This window comes from Neoarius graeffei, chromosome 12 (assembly GCF_027579695.1).
Source record: "Neoarius graeffei isolate fNeoGra1 chromosome 12, fNeoGra1.pri, whole genome shotgun sequence".
Lineage (NCBI taxonomy): Eukaryota > Metazoa > Chordata > Actinopteri > Siluriformes > Ariidae > Neoarius > Neoarius graeffei.
In genome coordinates this window covers 15,333,763-15,357,482 of record NC_083580.1, presented here as the reverse complement: position 1 = coordinate 15,357,482, position 23,720 = coordinate 15,333,763, and the positions used below count along the sequence as shown (strand labels likewise).

General features: G+C 44.1%; 1 protein-coding gene across 1 annotated transcript in view; it reads right to left on the bottom strand.

Annotated features, from left to right (window-relative positions):
- Positions 1-15,025, bottom strand: part of c12h18orf54 (chromosome 12 C18orf54 homolog) — a 30,146-nt gene extending 15,121 nt beyond the window's left edge. The window contains exons 1-2 of the mRNA XM_060935578.1: positions 14,917-15,025; positions 136-431 (exon numbers count right to left, since the gene is read on the bottom strand). Of these exons, the coding sequence (XP_060791561.1) occupies positions 136-397 (262 nt within the window). The 5' untranslated portion in view covers positions 398-431; positions 14,917-15,025. The remainder of the gene's footprint in view (positions 1-135; positions 432-14,916) is intronic.
- Between the last annotated feature and the right edge of the window lie 8,695 nt (positions 15,026-23,720).

The following is a 23,720-nucleotide window of genomic DNA, read 5'->3' as shown; positions in this document are numbered from 1 at the left end:
TTCAGAGGGAACTAAATTTCACCGCTTTTATGAAATCGAAAGGCCGTCTAGCTTTAACATACTGTATATAACACACTGCTTTTACAAAAAAAAAAAAATAATGAATAATTCTGAGTATTCAATAATCTACTCCACCATCTCGGTTTCTATATCCTGAGCTCAGCAGGCGAGGTGTGTTCTGTTCCTTCGGAAGCTCTAGCTGCCCCACTGGGGACACAGATGATTGAAAATCAGCGATGTAAGCATCCAGAGCATCAGAGGCCGACTCGTAACGCCTGTCTTTGTATTTGATAGTGTGAAGTGGCTCGGGGTGCAAAGAGCTTCTCAGTCGTCCTGAACTGGCCATCAACGAAGTGACCGTCGACTCCGGAGATGGGACACCATCTACAGACGCCATGATCCATGCAGTGTATCACCATTATCCGGATTCTCTAACAACCAAACAAAACAAAATTCAAATTATAAGTTCATTTTTGTGGTTTGACTGTATTACCACAGGAAATTAGAGAGAAAAATTAATTCTGAATTAAAATGATTTTAAGGTAGAAGGTCTGACACAGTGGCGTTCTTTGAACAATAAATTTTTACACTGGGCTTCAAGTGTTTTTATGTATATTTTCTTTCAGAGATGGTTATTCACACGGGCTCATCAGTGACAGTCATGTCAGCTGATTATAAAGAGTAAAACACCCCTTAGATTTCATTTCTCATCTCATCTCATTATCTGTAGCCGCTTTATCCTGTTCTACATGGTCGCAGGCAAGCTGGAGCCTATCCCAGCTGACTACGGGCGAAAGGCGGGGTACACCCTGGACAAGTCGCCAGGTCATCACAGGGCTGACACATAGACACAGACAACCATTCACACTCACATTCACACCTACGGTCAATTTAGAGTCACCAGTTAACCTAACCTGCATGTCTTTGGACTGTGGGGGAAACCGGAGCACCCGGAGGAAACCCATGCGGACACGGGGAGAACACGCAAACTCCGCACAGAAAGGCCCTCGTCGGCCATGGGGCTCGAACCCGGACCTTCTTGCTGTGAGGCGACAGCGCTAACCACTACACCACCATGCCGCCGGACTTGAAATTATAAAAAAAAAAAAAAATTATGAATACAGTTGACTATCTGCTTTCAAGTGTGTGTGTGTGTGTGTGTAACAGCTCATTATATTATCCTTCTTATCATGCCATTGATAAGACCGAGTGATTTAATGCATTGCTCGACCCTAACAGTTCCATTATCAAGCTAGTGATTTGATTATTTATTAGATTTTAACCCTTACATCTACAACCCCGATTCCAAAAAAGTTGGGACAAAGTACAAATTGTAAATAAAAACGGAATGCAATGATGTGGAAGTTTCAAAATTCCATATTTTATTCAGAATAGAACATAGATGACATCAAATGTTTAAACTGAGAAAATGTATCATTTAAAGAGAAAAATTAGGTGATTTTAAATTTCATGACAACAACACATCTCAAAAAAGTTGGGACAAGGTCATGTTTACCACTGTGAGACATCCCCTTTTCTCTTTACAACAGTCTGTAAACGTCTGGGGACTGAGGAGACAAGTTGCTCAAGTTTAGGGATAGGAATGTTAACCCATTCTTGTCTAATGTAGGATTCTAGTTGCTCAACTGTCTTAGGTCTTTTTTGTCGTATTTTCTGTTTTATGATGCGCCAAATGTTTTCTATGGGTGAAAGATCTGGACTGCAGGCTGGCCAGTTCAGTACCCGGACCCTTCTTCTACGCAGCCATGATGCTGTAATTGATGCAGTATGTGGTTTGGCATCGTCATGTTGGAAAATGCAAGGTCTTCCCTGAAAGAGACGTCGTCTGGATGGGAGCATATGTTGCTCTAGAACCTGGATATACCTTTCAGCATTGATGGTGTCTTTCCAGATGTGTAAGCTGCCCATGCCACATGCACTAATGCAACCTCATACCATCAGAGACGCAGGCTTCTGAACTGAGTGCTGATAAGAACTTGGGTCGTCTTTCTCCTCTTTAGTCCGAATGACACGGTGTCCCTGATTTCCATAAAGAACTTCAGATTTTGATTCGTCTGACCACAGAACAGTTTTCCACTTTGCCACAGTCCATTTTAAATGAGCCTTGGCCCAGAGAAGACGTCTGCGCTTCTGGATCGTGTTTAGATACGGCTTCTTCTTTGAACTATAGAGTTTTAGCTGGCAATGGCGGATGGCATGGTGAATTGTGTTCACAGATAATGTTCTCTGGAAATATTCCTGAGCCCATTTTGTGATGTCCAATACAGAAGCATGCCTGAATTTGATGCAGTGCCGTCTAAGGGCCCGAAGATCACGGGCACCCAGTATGGTTTTCCGGCCTTGACCCTTACGCACAGAGATTCTTCTAGATTCTCTGAATCTTTTGATGATATTATGCACTGTAGATGATGATATGTTCAAACTCTTTGCAATTTTACACTGTCGAACTCCTTTCTGATATTGCTCCACTATTTGTCGGCGCAGAATTAGGGGGATTGGTGATCCTCTTCCCATCTTTACTTCTGAGAGCCGCTGCCACTCCAAGATGCTCTTTTTATACCCAGTCATGTTAATGACCTATTGCCAATTGACCTAATGAGTTGCAATTTGGTCCTCCAGCTGTTCCTTTTTTGTACCTTTAACTTTTCCAGCCTCTTATTGCCCCTGTCCCAACTTTTTTGAGAGGTGTTGCTGTCATGAAATTTCAAATGAGCCAATATTTGGCATGAAATTTCAAAATGTCTCACTTTCGACATTTGATATGTTGTCTATGTTCTATTGTGAATACAATATCAGTTTTTGAGATTTGTAAATTATTGCATTCCGTTTTTATTTATAATTTGTACTTTGTCCCAACTTTTTTGGAATCGGGGTTGTATCACCACTAACCACCAATGTACAGTGCTGTGTGAAAGTCTTCAGGCTGAAGTGTACTTCTGCGGACATGGTCCACACATAGTGTGCATGATGCAAATTTCATCAGCATGCAGTACTACATATTATAATAAAGTTGTTGTGCGCATGTGTTCAGTGACTTCTACATTATCAGGTCAATATATAGAGGATATTACATGGTTGCATGAAGATATGAAGTTTATCTTCGTATGGTGAACATATTCACAAGTGAGTGAAGCGAACGAGTAAATATATTTTCAACATGAGAAGACAAATTTCATATCTTTGCACCACCGTGTAACATTCTTTATATTATATGGATACATCCAAAAAAATAATAACACGCAAGTTAATCAAAAAGAATTTTAATTTTGAACCGGTTCACCATTTTGACAACATGCGTCTAGTTAGTGGGAAAAAACACTGGGAGTGATGTCATCGGGGTGAAATATCGGGAATTATTATACATACAGGACACTTTTTCAATGGAATAAAAACGTGTTCTATTCCCTTCCAGCAGGTTTAATTCATTTGGTTTGATAGCATGCAATATTGTTCGCATATTGCTTATCCTATGTGTATTATGTCACTCTGCCCAATGGAGAATGAGCGTTGAATATGGTTTATGATATTGCATGGTTGTCAAGACATGACGACACGTCAGAGATGTAAAACTTCTACGCTAGCAAGTGACTGTGACAATCTGTAAACAAACATGGCTGCCAGGTTTGCTTCGTTAAATACGGAAGATTTTGAGAGAATTTTGAAAAAGAATAGTCTTCGACTCGTTCAATATAATGCTAGCTGAATGAAATATATCTGATATAGAAGAAAATAAGCCAGCCAATATGTTCAGTAACCTCTGTGGAGTATTTCCGCTTCCTGGGCACTATAATCACTCAGGACCTTAAGTGGGAGACATCTGCTCTCTCACCAAGAAAACACAGGAGAGGATGTACAGTGGATATAAAAAAAAAAAAGTGTACACACCCCGTTAAAATGATTTTTTTTTACATCAGAAAAACCTGAGACCACATAAAATAATTTTGAAACTTTTCCCACCTTTAATGTGACCTATAACCTGGACAATTCAATTGAAAAACAAACAAATCTGTTGGGGGGGGGGAGCATAAAAAACATACAATAAGCTGGCTGCATAAGTGTGCACACCCTTAAACTAATACTTTGTTGAAGCACCTTTTGATTTAATTACAGCATTCAGTCTTTTTGGGTCGGAGTCTATCAGCCTGCCACATCTAGACTTGGCAATATTTGCCCACTCTTCCTTGCAAAAGCGCTCCGAATCTGTCAGATTACGAGGGCGTCTCTTGTGCACAGCCCTCTTCAGGTCACCCCACAGATTTTCAATTGGATTTAGGCCTGGGCTCTGGCTGGGCCATTCCAAAACTTTTTTGGGGTCATTGTCATGCTGAAAGATAAAATTCCTCTTCATCTTCAACTTTCTAGCAGACACCTGAAGGTTCTGGGCCAAAATTGACTGGTATTTAGAACTGTTCATACTGTAATTCTCTCCACCTTGACTAAAGCCCCTGTTCCAGCCAAAGAAAAGCAACCCAAAAACATGATGCTGCCACCACCATGCTTCACCGTGGGTATGGGGTTCTTCTGGTGATGTGCAGTGTTGTTTTTGCACCAAACATACCTTTTGGAATTGTGGCCAAAAAGTTCAACCTTGGTTTCATCAGACCATAACACATTTTCCCACATGCTTTTGGGAGAGTTGATGTTTTTTTTTTTTGCAAAATCTAGCCGGGCCTGGATGTTTTTCTTTGACCCTACCTCATAGTCCAGACATACGGAGAATACAGGAGATTGTTGTGACATGTAGTACACAACCAGTACTTGCCAGAAATTCCTGCAGCTCCTTCAGTGTTACTGTAGGCCTCTCGGCAGCCTCCCTGACCAGTTTTCGTCTTGTCTTTTCATCAGTTTTGGAGGGACGTCCAGTTCCCGGTAATGTCACTGTTGTCCCATATTTCCTCCACTTCTTGATGACGGTCTTCACTGTGCTCCATGGTATATCTAATGCCGTGGAAATGTTTTTGTACCCTTCTCCTGACTGATACCTTTCAACAACGAGATCCCTTTGATGCTTTGTAAGCTCTCTGTGAACGCTGGCTTTTGCTGGAGGATGCAACTGAGTAAATGTCTGAACTTTATTTGGCATGAATCAGAGTCATTTTAATTGATGGCAAGTGTGAACCCAAAAAGACTGAATGCTGTAATTAAATTAAAAGGTGCTTCAAGAAAGTATTAGTTTAAGGGTGTGCACACTTATGCAACCGGCTTATTGTATGTTTTTTTTAATTTTTCATGTTTTTTCCCCCCCGAACAGATTTGTTTGTTTTTCAATTGAATTGTCCAGGTTATAGGTCACATTAAAAGGTGGGAAAAGTTTTGAAATTATTTATCGTGGTCTCATTTTTTTTTTACATCAGAAAAACCTGTGGGCGGCACGGAGGTGTAGTGGTTAGTGCTGTCGCCTCACAGCAAGAAGGTCCGGCTTCAAGCCCCGTGGCCGGCGAGGGCCTTTCTGTGCAGAGTTTGCATGTTCTCCCTGTGGGTTTCCTCTGGGTGCTCCGGTTTCCCCCACAGTCCAAAGACATGCAGGTTAGGTTAACTGGTGACTCTAAATTGACCGTAGGTGTGAATGTGAGTGTGAATGGTTGTCTGTGTCTATGTGTCAGCCCTGTGATGACCTGGCGACTTGTCCAGGGTGTACCCCGCCTTTCGCCCGTAGTCAGCTGGGATAGGCTCCAGCTTGCCTGCGACCCTGTAGAACAGGATAAAGCGGCTACAGATAATGAGATGAGAATGAGATGAGAGAAACCTGCCATTTTAACAGGGTGTGTACACTTTTTACATCCACTGTACTTCCCGCGGCAGTTAAAAAAGTTCGACCTGCCAAAGACAATGATGGTGCACTTATACACCACTAGCCTGGGCCCGCCCATCCTAAGTGTGACACAACACGAGGGTCTGTTGCGAGCTTAGTCTGGCAAGGCAAGCTATCTCCAGCTCTTCCAAGCTCCCGAAAAATCGGGAGCCAATCAACTTTGAGCATCTCTAACGGCCCTGGGTAGAGGCGTGTTCAAGGCAGTGACGTAGTAGAACTGCGACCGGAAGCCATAGATTGTTTACAGAATCTATGCCGGAAACGCTTCATTCACTAGAAACATTACGAACATGGAGCAGGGGCAAGCCTTTGACACAGCGGTAGATGCTGTATTGAAAGCATTCAACGGGAAGTTCTCATTGAAAACGGAGCAAAGAGCAGCCCTGGAGGTATTTATCTTCTTCCTGTTACTCAAGCAGTTTCCGTCGCGTCACATACGTCAGAGGAAAGAGTGATGTGATTGGTTTAAGCTTCGTCACAGCCTTTTCTGGCTTCGACCAGTAGCAAACTGAGGCATTTCAGGGAGGCGAGTCAACCACGCCTTTGGGAAACGGTTGGGCTTAATATCTTTGCCAGACCAAATGCTCGCAGAGCTTTGAAGTCGCGTTAGCCAGACTAATACACCACCATCTTCGAGTCTATCCTCACTTCCTCCATCACTGTCTGGTATGCTGCTACCACTGCCAGGGACAAGAGCAGACTGCAATGCATCATTCGCTCTGCTGAGAGGACGATTGGCTGGGACCTTCCGTCTCTTCAGGACCTGTACGAGTCCCTGAGGAGAGCAGAAAGGATTGTGGCTGACCTCTCTCGACCCGGAAACAAACTTTTCGAATCACTCCCCTCTGGTAGGAGGCTGCGGTCCATTAGACCCAAAACCTCACGCCATAAGGCCAGCTTTTCCCCCACTGCAGCTGGTCTCACCAATAAGGTCAGAGACTCCCACTGACTAACCTCACACTTTCAATCTGTAACATTAAGTAAGTAAGTAAGTATGCCCTTTATTATCCCACAGTGGGGAAATTCATGTGTCGCAGCAGTACATCACACAATCAACATGTATCCAAGGATAGACAACATACGTACAAACACAGGACCAAAGTTAAAACTAAAAGGATATATACAAGATAAATACAAGAGGGGGGATGTTATGAAAGTAAAAGTGTTATTACTAATCGACTAAATAAATAAATAAATAAATAAATAAATAAATAAGTACATAAATAAAAAGTAAAAAATACACAGACAGTGCAGTCATATAGCAGCATAAGAGGGGATAAAAAATCCTAACAGCACAAGATCATCATCATCACCCTCATCACAAACCCCCTCACCCCTACCACCCAACCCCCCCACAGCATCATCATCACCATGGCTACCGCAAAGAGTTGTTAAACAGTCTAACCGCAGAAGGAAGAAAAGACCTGCGGTACCTCTCAGTCTTACAATGTGGGTGGATAAGCCTGCTGCTGCTCAGTGGGCTCTCCAGGGCTGCCATTGCGCCATGCAAGGGGTGGTGGACATTACCCAGGATTGACGACAGTTTTGTCATCATCCTCCTGTCCCCCACCACTTCCACAGGGTCAAGGCCACAGCCCAGGACAGAGCCAGCTCTCTTGACCAGTTTGTTTAATTTCTTTGCCTCTGCCATTGTAATGCTACTGCACCAACACACCACACCATACATGATACCAGATGCGACAACAGTCATAGAAGGTCCTCAGAAGGGTGTCCTGCACCCCAAAAGACCTCAGCCTCTGTAGCAGGTGGAGTCTGCTCGGACCCTTCTTGTAAAGTGCCTGTGTGTTAGCAGTCCAGTCAAGTTTCTTGTTGAGGTGGAAACCCAGGTATTTATAAGAGTCCACAATCTCAATTTCTACACCCTGAATATTCAAGGGTACAATGGGAGGGGCTCTGCGCCGGCGAAAGTCCACCACCAGTTCTTTTGTCTTAATGCACTTCGTCTCTGCACATTTCAAGGTCGTGTCATACAACTTCATTCTGTGAAACTTTATTGCACATTCCGGCACGCACTGTACAGCTTGGCTATTTATTTATTTAACCCACTGCACATATTCTTTTCCTCTCATGCACTCTGAACATGTCTTTTCTCTATCTTCATCATGTGACCTATTTTTGCATATTCTGGACATACTGTACAGCTTGGACTTCAACAACTCATGCACACACCCCTAAATATGTTCACTTCTCAAATTTGTATATTTCAGATTCTTCTATTTTTATACTATGTAGATAGCTACTTTTGTCTTTGCTAACTTATTCTATTTTATCTGTTCAAGCACCAATCACCAAAGCAAATTCCTTGTATGTGAGAATGTACTTGGCAATAAACTTGATTCTGATTCTGGTGTCCATATAATCCATCCATCCATTATCTGTAACCGCTTATCCAGGGCTCGACATTAAGGACGCCCTGATTGTCCGGGGCAAGTGAAACACGCATTCGTGCAAGTGGGATATGTCCCCGACATGCCTGACTGGGCAAGTTGGAATGAGCGTATATTACGAACTAGCACCACAAAAATGAGGCTTTTTGATCTTTTATTTCAGTTCCTAAAAGCGTCTCTCACTACATATCCGCCATTATGCCTTGGCTGTTTTCTTAGTCTCGGTCTCATTTACTGCTTTGAAAGTTATTTTATATACCCCAGCAAGCAAGGCTTAATCTGTCTTCAATATGGCTAATTTTTGCGCTGTTTTTGCTTGTTCAAACAGAGAAATAGATAAGGCATTACCGTCTCCCCGCTATCAAGAAAAATGTTAACAAATGGAAGCAAATGCTTCAAGAACAACGAGGAAATGAGTGATTACAGAATACAATGAGAGGAGCTCAGCCTGAAAACTCCAGATAAATTCACGATTGTATTTAAAATGTATTTTACAAAAACAGAAAGTCGGAAGTGAGGATGGAAGAGTTTGCTTAAAAAGAAAAACAATTATAAAATTGTTATTGTCCGTCACAAGTACAACCCCGATTCCAAAAAAGTTGGGACAAAGTACAAATTGTAAATAAAAACGGAATGCAATGATGTGGAAGTTTCAAAATTCCATATTTTATTCAGAACAGAACATAGATGACATATCAAATGTTTAAACTGAGAAAATGGATAATTTAAAGAGAAAAATTAGGTGATTTTAAATTTCATGACAACAACACATCTCAAAAAAGTTGGGACAAGGCCATGTTTACCACTGTGAGACATCCTCATACGCTACGTTCACACTGCAAGGCTTAATGCTCAATTCCGATTTTTTTGTGAAATCCGATTTTTTTGTGAGGTCGTTCACATTAACAAATATATGCGACTTGTATGTGATCCTCAGTATGAACGAAAAGCGACCTAAAAGTGTTCCGCATGCGCATTGCAGGATACGACGACGTCACACGCAGTGAGCATGGCCAGTGTTTACGGAAGTAAAACCGCCCGGTTGCGGTATGACCCATCCAATCTAGCTTGAATAGCTGTATCCCCCCAAATGGAAATCAGCTCCCTAACCTCTGCGTCCTTCCATTGAGAAGATTCAGAACCTTCACAGCCCGAAGCGTCCCTCGCATTGATGTCATGCGCAGGGGCGCAGATACGTTTTTTGAACTGGGGGGGACAAAAAACTGGGGGGGACAAAGCTGCCAGCAAACCAACCCCAACCTCGATATGCCTGTCAAACTTGTTGTGGGTTACCATAGCAACCAAGCTCGAGCTCGCAACCTGTGCAGTCTGCGCAGCTCAACCAACCGAATATCAGTCTTTGTTTTATGTGAGTTGTTGCAAGTATGTATACACTGCTGTGCACCTCAATAAACCGAATGGTAATTAGTCTTTTGATTTTTCCGTGAGGTTTGCCTTATGCAAAGAAAGACGGCATAGACGTTTTTTCCTCCCTATAAGTGGAGGGGACCGAACGAGGTGAATTTAAATCTGGGTGGGACGAGTCCCACCCTCTATCTGCGCCCGTGATTATGCGCCATGTTGTTGTAACTTTTTTTGAGAGACCCGCCGCCTACTTCAGCGCAGAATAGTGACGTTTGTGGCTTGTTGATGACGTGTAAGTCGGATGAATGCGACCTGGCGGTTCAGACTAAAGTCGCATATGAAAAGAGCGGATAGGGATCGGAATTAGGACCACATATCCAAACGGCCTGGGTCGGATTTGAAAAAAATCGGATCTGTGTCGTTCATATTGTCAATAAAAGATCGGATACAGGTCACATATGGGCGAAAAAATCGGATTTGAGTCACTTCAGCCTGCAGTGTGAACGTAGCCTTAATGACCTATTGCCAATTGACCTAATGAGTTGCAATTTGGTCCTCCAGCTGTTCCTTTTTTGTACCTTTAACTTTTCCAGCCTCTTATTGCCCCATCCCAACTTTTTTGAGATGTGTTGCTGTCATGAAATTTCAAATGAGCCAATATTTGGCATGAAATTTCAAAATGTCTCACTTTCGACATTTGATATGTTGTCTATGTTCTATTGTGAATACAATATCGGTTTTTGAGATTTGTAAATTATTGCATTCCATTTTTATTTACAATTTGTACTTTGTCCCAACTTTTTTGGAATCGGGGTTGTAAAAATAACCAATGACCAAACTTAATAATAAACTTAATCAATAACCAAACTTCAACTCAATGTGTGATCGTCATTTTATGTTGCAATTCACAACTATTCTATGGTTTTCCTAAAAAAAAAAAAAGAAAAAAAAAAGTAGTACTCGCAAAATAGGGGGCAAGTGATAATATTGGGGGGGGGGTTTAAAAGTTAATGTCGAGCCCTGTTATCCTGTACAGGGTCACGGGCAAGCTGGCGCTTATCCCAGCTGACTATGGACGAGAGGCGGGGTACACCCTGGACAAGTCGCCAGATCATCACAGGGCAACCAATATAGAGATAAACAACCATTTACACTACTCACATTCACACCTACGGTCAATTTCGAGCCACCAATTAGCCTAACCTGCATGTCTCTGGACTATGGGGGAAACCGGAGCAAACCCACGCAGACACGGGGAGAACATGCAAACTCCACACAGAAAGGTCCCCGTTGGCCACTGGGCTCGAGCCCAGAACCTTCTTGCTGTGAGGTGACAGTGTTAACCACTACACCATCGTGCTGCCCCTACATAAGAGACACTTCATACAACAAAACAAAACAAAACCCATAATGAAGGCTACTGGGTTTTGGTGCAAAATGAAGAAGCGAGTGTGACAGTCAGAGTGTCCAGAAGAACTGTAGCTGGTTCTGTAAGATGCTCAGTAAAACCTACAGTTCCTCATTTCCTTATCAAACTGCACTGATTGTACCTCAGACTACTATTTTTTTTTTTAAAGCAAAGGGTTGTCTCAGACCAAATATTGACTTTGTTTTATTTATTACGGTTTATTGCTCTTTATAGTACAACCCCGATTCCAAAAAAGTTGGGACAAACTACAAATTGTAAATAAAAACGGAATGCAATAATTTACAAATCTCAAAAACTGATATTGTATTCACAATAGAACATAGACAACATATCAAATGTCGAAAGTGAGACATTTTGAAATTTCATGCCAAATATTGGCTCATTTGAAATTTCATGACAGCAACACATCTCAAAAAAGTTGGGACAGGGGCAATAAGAGGCTGGAAAAGTTAAAGGTAGGGCTGCTCGATATTGGAAAAAATCAATATCACGATTTTTTCAGTAAATATCGATATCGCGATTTTTAAAACGATATTTATACACCTTTTTTTAAAGCCCTGATCATCAACACCTGAGGCACCGGGCCACATTTTTATAGTACAGGCCTCATAGGCTACCTGTCAATCCTTCCCGTTGTACCCTGAAACGCCTTTTACTTAAACTATTTACTGTGCAAGCGCGTACTTTGCATAGGTCCTATAGCCTGCACAAGGCTCACGTTCTCCTCACTCAACATTTCCGATCACAGAGGATGGAGCCAGCGCTGGTATTACCAGTGATTACTGCGTAACGTCCACACTGGCTCGTAGCCAACCAAGGATAAAATCTCTCTCTCACACACACACACTACAACGTAAGCTTGTGTGTTGTTAAGACACCAACATTAAACACGCACACACACGGACTGGCCATCGGGAGTAGCGGGAGTTTGTGGGCCGGCGGAGAAAAAAAAAAAAAAGTTGCGCGCTGGCCTTTAATATGATAAGCAATGTTAACAGTTTCTTTAAGAAACTTAACATTGCTTATCATATTAAAGGCCAGCGCGCAACTGTTTTGTTTTTTTCTCCGCCGGCCCACACTGAACCACCGGGAAAACTCCCGCTACTCCCGATGGCCAGTCCGTGTGTGAACACGCACAATATAGAGACAAGTCCTTAAGAATTAACATACATGAAAATAGCTCAGCGGCATGTAAACATTCCCTGAAAGTGTAGGTGGCACTGCGGCTAGATGCTACGTGAAATGGCACAAGGCAAACACCATGCTTCGCTCAGTCAACAGACAAAATCCACGAACCCAGTAGTCCTCCTACTACTGTGGGTTAGTGTTCTGTGGCCAAAAACACCCTATGCACAGTCATTCCAAAACATCCCCACTAGTTGCAGGTTATGTCTCAAATACAGATATGCGTTGTGGATTAAGCGATCTATTTTCAAGCATCAGGCTTCTCTTCCTTCATCTTCCAAATGTGGACTCCGCTATCTTTTTGGCATGTCAGCATTGAAATACCATTTGCAGAGATATTTCACTCGAAAAGTAAAAGCAACACATGATTAGGGCTACATGATTAGCAGGGGGACACCGTTTTAAGCGCACGGAATTTTAAAAACAATGTAATTACATCTGAGTCCGTCTACATCGCGCAATAAACCCGTCCTTAGCAGAACCTACTTCAAAGCATGATGCTAGCTGCAGATGCACAAGTCAAAATCAAATGAACCCAAGTAAACATGCCGCGGCGGGCAACATTAATAACCAAACTGCCTTACCTTAAAACGCTGCCTTGACCACAGGACGACTCGCAATTATTCCACTTAAATCCACATGGTTTAACACATCTAACACAGCTAGCAAGCTGGATATGTGCTAATATTGTTGTGCTTGTTTTCTTCCGTAGATGCCATTTTTACATTACCCAGTCCCACATCCAAAAATATGACGTAAATATAATGTTAATTGTATTATTATAACTATTAGCAAGCAAATCAAACAACATATTAACAAATCAATATATCAAATCACCCGACACGCATGAAAACAGAAGAACTGATTTTTTACTGTTGCGGAGATATCGCGGGAGTAGAATGGATGACGTATGCAAGGCTACGGTGTGCCTTAGGGGACAGAAGGGTTCGTTTTACCTTACTGTCACGTCAATGTTATTGTTGTTTTATTGCCATTGTAGAAATATTGTGCACGTCCCTTTCGACAAATGACAAAAAATCGTTTCATATCGATATTATGAATTTTGATATCGTTTGACACCAATATCGATATCGTGATAAAAATACGATATATTGCACAGCTCTAGTTAAAGGTACAAAAAAAGAAACAGCTGGAGGACCAAATTGCAACTCATGAGGTCAATAGGCAATAGGTCATTAACATGACTGGGTATAAAAAGAGCATCTTGGAGTGGCAGCGGCTCTCAGAAGTAAAGATGGGAAGAGGATCACCAATCCCCCTAATTCTGCGCCGACAAATAGTGGAGCAATATCAGAAAGGAGTTCGACAGTGCAAAATTGCAAAGAGTTTGAACATATGATCATCTACAGTGCATAATATCATCAAAAGATTCAGAGAATCTGGAAGAATCTCTGTGCGTAAGGGTCAAGGCCGGAAAACCATACTGGGTGCCCGTGATCTTCGGGCCCTTAGACGGCACTGCATCACATACAGGCATGCTTCTGTATTGGAAATCACAAAATGGGCTCAGGAATATTTCCAGAGAACATTATCTGTGAACACAATTCACCGTGCCATCCGCCATTGCCAGCTAAAACTCTATAGTTCAAAGAAGAAGCCGTATCTAAACATGATGCTGAAGCGCAGACGTCTTCTCTGGGCCAAGGCTCATTTAAAGTGGACTGTGGCAAAGTGGAAAACTGTTCTGTGGTCAGACGAATCAAAATTTGAAGTTCTTTATGGAAATCAGGGACACCGTGTCATTTGGACTAAAGAGGAGAAGGACGACCCAAGTTCTTATCAGCACTCAGTTCAGAAGCCTGCATCTCTGATGGTATGAGGTTGCATTAGTGCATGTGGCATGGGCAGCTTACACATCTGGAAAGACACCATCAATGCTGAAAGGTATATCCAGGTTCTAGAGCAACATATGCTCCCATCCAGACGACGTCTCTTTCAGGGAAGACCTTGCATTTTCCAACATGACGATGCCAAACCACATACTGCATCAATTACAGCATCATGGCTGCGTAGAAGAAGGGTCCGGGTACTGAACTGGCCAGCCTGCAGTCCAGATCTTTCACCCATAGAAAACATTTGGCGCATCATAAAACGGAAGATACGGCAAAAAAGACCCAAGACAGTTGAGCAACTAGAATCCTACATTAGACAAGAATGGGCTAACATTCCTATCCCTAAACTTGAGCAACTTGTCTCCTCAGTCCCCAGACGTTTACAGACTGTTGTAAAGAGAAAAGGGGATGTCTCACAGTGGTAAACATGGCCTTGTCCCAACTTTTTTGAGATGTGTTGTTGTCATGAAATTTAAAATCACCTAATTTTTCTCTTTAAATGATACATTTTCTCAGTTTAAACATTTGATATGTCATCTATGTTTTATTCTGAATAAAATATGGAATTTTGAAAGTTCCACATCATTGCATTCCGTTTTTATTTACAATTTGTACTTTGTCCCAACTTTTTTGGAATCGGGGTTGTATGATTAATACTCGATACAAAGTCTGTACTGTTATTATTACCTGGTTAATGAATGTCTCAGTTCACACAGTTAGCATCTTTAATCCGACTGTTTTGCTCTGTGGTTGTCAGGCTAACGGCTTTTAAGGCCCTAATTAAGGTGTTATTACACACTTTAAACTGTAATACGAATTATGAATATTTTGGACAGAGCTTACCTTTAGTCCTGTGTAAAGTATTACAAAGTTTATTTGCACGTAAAAAAAACAAGTGTCAAAAGTTAGCTCGCTTAGCAACAGCCTTGTTTGCAAAACTGCTAGTAAAAATCGAATCAGCTGAGTTTACCGCGCCTTAACGCGCATGCGCTAAGGTCACGTGACGCACCGTACACGCACGTTCTCAATAAAAAATAATTTCTAGAATTTTCCTGGATTGTATTTATTTTCTTCAGTTCCATGGCAACAACGTGTAAATACCTATGTACCTACCCGAAGTGTGTCCATTGGTTTCCATGAAATTGGACACTTTAAAAATATATTTATAACTTTTCATAATTTTGAAGTAAAAAAACAACTATTTATATTTGTATTTGTAATTTCTGCCAGCTTGCACATAAATATTTGTGAAATATGGTAGTAATTGGAACTGTGTCACTACCATGTTATTTTTACCATACAGCCAAATTACAGTTGGATTTATATTATTTTAGCAGTGTATATATTTGGGTATGAATTTTATTAAGATTTCTCAAGAAAAAAGTTGTGTTTTTAATTAATATATTTGAAATGTCCTTTCGGGTGGCACAGTGGTGTAGTGGTTAGCGCTGTCGCCTCACAGCAAGAAGGTCCGGGTTCGAGCCCGTGTCCGCGTGGGTTTCCTCCGGGTGCTCCGGTTTCTCCCACAGTCCAAAGACATGCAGGTTAGGTTAACTGGTGACTCTAAATTGACCGTAGGTGTGAGTGTGAATGGTTGTCTGTGTCTATGTGTCAGCCCTGTGATGACCTGGCGACTTGTCCAGGGTGTACCCCGCCTTTCGCCCATAGTCAGCTGGGATAGGCTCCAGCTTGCCTGCGACCCTGTAGAACAGGATAAAGTGGCTACACTCTAAAAAATAAATGACCTTATTTACGCAAAAAAATTGTGGCAACAATTTCCACGTAATTTTCTTATGTAAATCTTACGTTTGTTTTCCAAATATCCTTTACTATAATATTTTATGTAAAGCTTACGAATGTTTTTTACATACATTTTTCTAGCTTTCTGAATGTTAATGAATCCTTTAAAATTATGTTTTTTTCTACTAATCTTTCCCTGTTCTCAAACCTAACATGCTTCAAATTTTTTCAACATGAATTTATAATAACAATACAGTAATGTAATAACATGACACGATGACATGACATGACATGACATGACATGACATGATGATTCGGTGACAGCTCTTGCTCTTTGGCTTCAATTCTCTCGATTCAGTCAGAGAACTTGAGTGCTGGGCCTAACGTTAGTTCATGCCAAATGCGCATGTCTACTGATTACATATAAATTTAGGATACATTTCACCGGATACTTAACATTCTGCATATAACTTGCAAGGAATTTAATGATAAATAACGTGTGTCGTTCCAAGTATGTTTTACATAATAAAATTAGGCAACTGAGTGTAGTTTATGTAATATTATAGTGAAGCTGACAGAATGTTGTAATTTTATGTATACTATACACATTTAACTATAGCTTATTTACAACACCCCAAAGTCATTTTTTACAGTGTAGAGATAATGAGATGAGATGAGATGAGATGAGATGAGATGAGATGAGATGAGATGAGATAATTTTACGCCGGATGCCCTCCCTGCCACCACCCTCCCATTTCTGGGTTTGGGAAACACACACATTCACACCTATGGACAATTTAGAGAAGCCAGTTAGCCTAACTGCATGTCTTTGGACTGTGGGGGAAACTGGAGCACCTGGAGGAAACCCATGCAGACATGGGGAAAACATGCAAACTCTACACAGAAAGGTCGCTGTCGGCCGCTGGGCTCGAACCCAGATAGGGCTAACTGCTACACCACCGTACCACCCCAGTTTCAAAATTACCTTTATTTAAACCATATTAAGTAATAAAAATACATTAAAACATTTTAATGTATTGGTAATAATTCATCCATCCATTATCTGTAGCCGCTTATCCTGTTTTCCAGGGTCGCAGGAAAGCTGGAGCCTATCCCAGCTGACTATGGGCGAGAGGTGGGGTACACCCTGGACAAATCACCAGGTCATTGCAGGGCTGATACAGAGACAAACAACCATTTACACTCACATTCACACCTACGGTCAATTTAGAGCCACCAATTAGCCTAACCTACATGTCTTTGGACTGTTGGGGAAACCAGAGCACCTGGAGGAAACCCACACAGACATGGAGAGAACATGCAAACTCCACACTGAAAGGCCCTCGCCGGCCACTGAGCTCGAACTACAGGCCACTCTTGCTGTGAGGCGACAATGCTAACCACTAAGCCGCCATGCTGCCCATAATTCATACAGTGGAGGGTTAAATATTAGATTTCACTCATGTTTCTAGTGTGAGTTTGATCCACTTTTTTTTTTGACAGTTTTTTTCACAACCTTTTCTTCATGGTGGGTGCCAATAATTCTGGAGGTGACTGGATTTATTTTGCAAAGGAGATAATACATACATTTGTTTTACTCATAAAACAATAATGAATGCAATAGCATGGCTACCGTTGGTGTATGTGTAAATGTGTAATTGTAATGAAAGTCATGTTGTTACTGAAGGCCAGTTATTCATTGATTCAGTCATAAGTTTCTGTCAAACCATCCATCATTTCCAGCATACTTGTTTACAACAGTCCTCAATATCTAAAAAGCATTTCCACATGACCAGTACCTGAAAAAACACAGAAGTATATTGCAATGGACAAACTGAGTAAATGAATAAAAGCCCAGTGAATAACATACAGTTCTATGTAAATACACTGCCTGTTCAAAAAAGAATTGCCATTTGGATTTAAATAAGCAAATATTTAAGGGCCTTTGATTGGATAATTACTGCAGTGACTAATAAGTGTCAGCTGGAAACAATTGTTTTAACCCTAACTGATGCAATGAGTAGCTTCTCATTTCTTTAACAGCCATGTTGGAAGATGGATCCCGTGCTCATGGAAAAGATCATTACTGTGTTTCAGAAGGGTCAAATTATTGGCCTGTATCAAGAAATTAAAAAACAACAACTACTAAACAGATTGTTGAAATTACTGGAATTGGGTTAAGAACTGTCCAACACATTCTTAAAACCTGGAAGGGCAGTGGTGAACCATCAACTTCAAGAAAGAAATGTGGTCGGAAAAAATCTTGACTGACCGTAATCAGAAATAACTTAAATGCTTGGTGAAGTCAAAGTGTATTTTTAAAAATCAACTGCAGAACTCATGACTATGTTTAATCATGAAGGCAAGAGCATTTCCACACCCACTGGTTTTTACACAGTGTTATGATCTGGAGTTGCTTCAGTTGGTCAGGTCTAGACTCAGCAATGTTATGTGGCAATAAAATGAAGTCAGTTGACTGCCTGTCCATGATACATCTCTCTTTGTACTCAGGGTGTTGTATCTGGTCTGTAACTGGTCTCTCTCTATAGTCAGGGTGTTATATCTGGTCTGTAACTGGTCTCTATCCATTGTCAAGGTGTTGTATCTGGTCTGTAACTGGTCTTTCTCTGTAGTCAGTGTGTTGTAACTGGTCTGTAACTGGTCTCTATATTCAGGTTGTTGTAACTGGCCTGTAACTGGTCTCTCTCTATAGTTAGGGTGTTATATCTGGTCTGTAACTGGTATCTCTTTATAGTCAGGGTGTTGTATCTAGTTTGTAACTGGTCTCTCTATCGTGTTTTATCTGGTCTGTAACTAGTCTCTCTCTGTAGTCAGGGTGTTATATCTGGTTTGTAACTGGTATCTCTTTATAGTCAGGGTGTTGTATCTAGTTTGTAACTGGTCTCTCTATCGTCAAGGTGTTTTATCTGGTCTGTAACTGCACTGTAAAAAAAATATTTGTTGTTTTAACTTAAAAAAGTTAGTGCAAGGGCTGACTTAAAATTTTGAGTTCACAGGAATTCACATAGTAAGTTAAATTGTTGTGAACTTACTATATTAATTTCAGTGAACTCAAAATTTTAAGTCAGCCCTTAAGGCAACCCTTGCACTAACTTTAAGTTAAAACAACAAATCATTTTTTACAGTGTGGTCTCTCTGTTAGGGTTTTGCTGGGATTCGAACCTGGTTCGTTGGTGTGATGATCTAGCAAACCCCCACTAGGCCACCAGGGGAATGACTCAAATGCAGAGGCGTGAGGCGGAAGTAGAAAAAGTAACAAAAGGTTTATTTATACTATGTACACTATATACAATCCAGGGCAAAAAAAAAAAACAAAAAAAAACAAAGAGTATAATTCAAAAAGAAAAAGGCAAAAATGCAAAAGCTCAGAAGATCCACAAAACACAGTACAAAGGAAACTGGAGATAAACATAACAGCACAAAGACTCTGTGACAAGAGGACTGAACTCAGGGGTATAAATACACAAACTAATTAAGGACACAGGTGAAGATAATTAGGACTAACAGGCAATTAACAAAAACACAAAACACAGGAACAGTGGCGGCCTCTAGAGGCCAAAATAAACAAGACACGAAAAGGAAATAACAGCGGCCTCTAGAGGCCAAAACAGTCCAAGTCCTAACAGGACCCACAGGACCGACACAGTTCTTTATCTAGGACATCCCGAGCAGGAACCCAGCAGCGCTCCTCAGGACCATAGCCCTCCCAGTCCACCAGATATTGCAACCCGCCGCGGACCCGGCGGGAGTCAAGCAGGCGATGCACAGTGAACACAGTCTGCCCCTGGAAGATGCGGGGGGGTGGGGGGTTCCTAGGGGCAGGGGCATACGTAGACGTCAGTACAGGCCGCAACAGGGAAACATGGAAAGTGGGGTTGATCCTCAGAGTCCGGGGCAACTGGAGCCGGTAGGAGACAGGGTTCACCCTGCACACCACCTTGAAGGGGCCAATGTAGCGAGGAGCAAGCTTGCGGTTCTCCACCCGCAGCGGAAGGTCCTTAGTGGACAGCCAAACCCGCTGCCCAGGGCGGAAAGTGTGTGCAGGTCTTCTGTGGCGGTTGGCCTGAGTCTGGTTGGTTCTGGAGGTCTGTATGAGGGTCTTCCTGACCTTGCTCCAGGTCTTGCGACACCGTCTCACATATTGGTTGACCGAGGGCACCCCCGCGTCCTCCTCCTGGTCCAGGAACAGAGGTGGCTGGAACCCGAATTGGCACTGGAATGGCGACAGCTTGGTGGCCGATGACTGCAGGGTGTTGTGGGCGTACTCTGCCCATGGCAGCCAGGTGCTCCACGATGTCGGGTTATCCATAGCCAGGCCTCGCAGGGTGGTTTCCAGGTCCTGGTTGAGCCTCTCCGTCTGACCATTGGACTGTGGGTGAAACCCAGAGGAGAGGCTGGCAGTGGCTCCGATGACCTTGCAGAACCCGTGCCACACTCGGGAGGAGAACTGGGGCCCTCAGTCTGAGACGATGTCCTGTGGAAGACCAAAGACTCGGAAGACATGATTAGATATAAGTTTCGCTGTTTCAAGAGCAGAGGGGAGTTTGCACAGAGGTATGAAGCGGCAGGCCTTGGAGAATCTGTCAACAATGACCAAAATGACCATGTTACCTTGTGACTCAGGGAGACCCGTGATGAAGTCGACTGCCACGTGGGACCAGGGACGCCGGGGAATGGTCAGAGGATGCAGGAGACCCTGGGGACGCTGTCGTGGGTTCTTGGTTCTGGTGCAAACCTCACAGGACAGGACAAATGACCTTACTTCCTGCTCCATGTTAGGCCACCAGAAGCGTCTTTTCAGGAAGTCCAGGGTCCTCCGAGCTCCCGGGTGGGCGGTGAGAGGGGAAGAGTGACCCCACTGGAGAACCTTGGCCCGGGCTTGATGTGGGACGTACAAGAGGCCCGGTGGCCCCGTCCCAGGACCGGGGTCCTGGCGTTGGGCTCGTCGAACAGCCTCCTCAATACCCCAGCGGACAGGGGCCACAATCCGGGACACCGGGATAATAGGCCCAACTTCATTCTCCCTGTTAGTGGCAGAGAACAGCCTGGACAGTGCGTCAGGTTTGGTGTTCTTGGAGCCGGGACGGTACGAGAGGGTGAAGTCAAACCGACTGAAAAACAGGGCCCACCTAGCCTGTCGAGGGTTCAGTCTCTTGGCTTGCTGGAGGTACTCCAGGTTCTTGTGGTCAGTCCAAACCAGGAATGGATGTTGCGCTCCCTCCAGCCAGTGCCTCCACTCCTCAAGGGCCAGTTTGACCGCTAACAGTTCTCGATCCCCCACATCGTACCGGGACTCCGCAGGACTCAGGCGGTGGGAGAAGTAAGCGCAGGGGTGCAGCTTTCCTTCCGAACGTTGAGAGAGTACCGCGCCGACACCACCGTCCGAGGCGTCCACCTCCACGATGAATGGTTGGGAGGTGTCCGGGAGGACCAGAATGGGTGCCGTGCAGAAGCGGGCCTTGAGGTCTTTGAACGCCTTTTCTGCCTGAGGAGACCAGCCATAAGATCCACCTGTCCCTTTGGTGAGGTCTGACATGGGTGCTGCCACAGAACTGAAGTTCCTGATGAACTTGCGGTAGAAGTTAGCGAATCCTAAGAACCGCTGAACCTCCTTAACGGACTTGGGAGTAGGCCAGTCCCGGACGGCCAGGGTCTTGGCAGGGTCCATTTGGAGTTGGCCTGTCCGTACAATAAATCCCAGAAAGGAGACCTCGGGAACATGAAATTCGCATTTCTGGGCCTTGGCGAACAGATTGTTCTGTAGCAGCCTCTGGAGAACCTGGCGGACATGGTGGCGGTGCTCCTGCATGGTCTTGGAAAAGATAAGGATGTCATCGAGGTAGACAAAGACGTACAGGTTAATCATGTCCCTTAAGACGTCGTTGATTAGGGCCTGAAAAACAGCTGGTGCGTTGGTGAGTCCGAAGGGCATCACCTGGTATTCGTAGTGCCCAGACGGGGTGTTAAAGGCAGTCTTCCACTCGTCTCCCTGTCGGATACGGATGAGGTGGTATGCGTTCCGTAGGTCCAACTTGGTGAAGACGGTGGCGCCTTGGAGCAGGTCGAAAGCAGTGGACATCAGCGGAAGGGGATATCGGTTGCGCACAGTGATCTTGTTCAGGCCCCTGTAGTCAATACATGGTCGAAGCCCCCCATCCTTCTTGCCGACAAAGAAGAAGCCGGCACCAGCAGGTGAGGTGGAGGGTCGAATGAACCCAGAGACCAGGGCGTCTTTGAGGTATTCCTCCATAGCCTTGCATTCTGGCTGAGAGAGGGAAAACAGTCTGCCACGAGGAGGGGTAGTCCCAGGGAGCAAGTCGATGGCACAGTCGTAGGCCCGGTGCGGAGGAAGAACGGCGGCCCTGCTCTTGCTGAATACTTCCTTGAGATCCCAGTACTCTGTGGGAACTTGAGATAACTCGGTGAGATCAGGGGGCTCGGCAGGAGACACAGGAGAGCTAGAGAGCAGACAAGAGGCATGGCATGCAGGGCCCCATTCCACAACCTGGCTTGTTACCCAGTCTATGCGAGGGTTGTGGCGAATAAGCCAAGGAAGGCCTAGAATAACTGGGAACTCAGGTGAAGGAATCAGGTGCAGGGATATTTCTTCCTTGTGACCTTGAGACTGGAGGAAGACTGGAGAAGTAACTTGGGTGACTCTTCCATCACCTAACGCTTGGCCATCGATGGCAGACACAGACAGAGGGACTTCAAGAGGTGCAGTAGGTATATTGATGCTTTGGGCGAAGTGAATATCCATAAAGTTCCCAGCCGCCCCTGAGTCTATCAAAGCTTGACAAGAGTGGACAGACTCACCCCAGGAGATGGAGACCGGGATGTAGATTCCTTGACCAGGGAGTCCGGGAGAGAGGGTAGGCCCCGTCACAACCCTCCCTCGGCTGGACGGGGCGGTCCTTTTCCCAAGAGTTCGGGACATGATGCTCGGAAGTGACCAGGCTTGCCACAGTAGATGCAGCACTTGTCCCTCCTTCTGCGCTCCCTCTCAGATGCGGAGAGGCGAGTACGACCCACTTGCATGGGTTCTGGACAGTCACTGAAGGAGGTAGATGGTCTCCAGGTAGAGGTAGGGAGGCTGGGGGGGCTCAAGGCTTGGTGGCGTTCTCTCATCCTGTTGTCCAGACGAATAGCATGTGAGATGAGGGTTTCGAGGTCACTTGGGCATCCAATAGAGGCCAGACCGTCCTTGATGGGGTCAGACAGACCATGGTGGAAGGCTGACACCAGGGCAGTCTCGTTCCATCCACTTACTGCTGCGAGTGTTCGGAACGAGATGGCGTAATCTGCGACGCTTCCTCCTTGCCGGATGGACATGAGCTTTCGGGCTGCGTCGGTACTGATGTCTGCCTGATCGAAGACCCGAAGCATCTCTTCAGAAAACAGCTGGAAATCAAAGCACTCAGGTCCCTGTCTTTGCCAGATAGCAGTAGCCCAGGCTCGCGCCTTACCAGCTAATAAGGTGATCACAAAGGCAATCTTGCGGCGATCCGTAGTGTAGGTGGTAGGCTGAAGCTCAAAGGTGAGTTGACACTGGGTAAGGAACTCTCGGCACTCACTGTGCTTGCCGTCATACCTCTGTGGTGCAGGAAGGCTGGGTTCGCGAGGTGAAGAAGGCAGCATGGCAGGAGGCACTGGAGCAGGAGTGGGAGCTGGATCAGGATCAGGAGCAGGAGATGCAGGCAGAGATGTCAGCTGTGCCAGGGTTTTCCCAATTTGCTGAAGCAGTTCCTCGTGGCGAGCAAGGGCCTCACGTTGGCTGGTGAGCGTACGTCCATGAGCGTCCATGGTCGCTCCGAAGCGTGTCGGAGCTGCCATAATTCCCTGAAGGTTGGCCGGGTAGACAGTTGAAGCAGCCTCTGCTGAGTCGG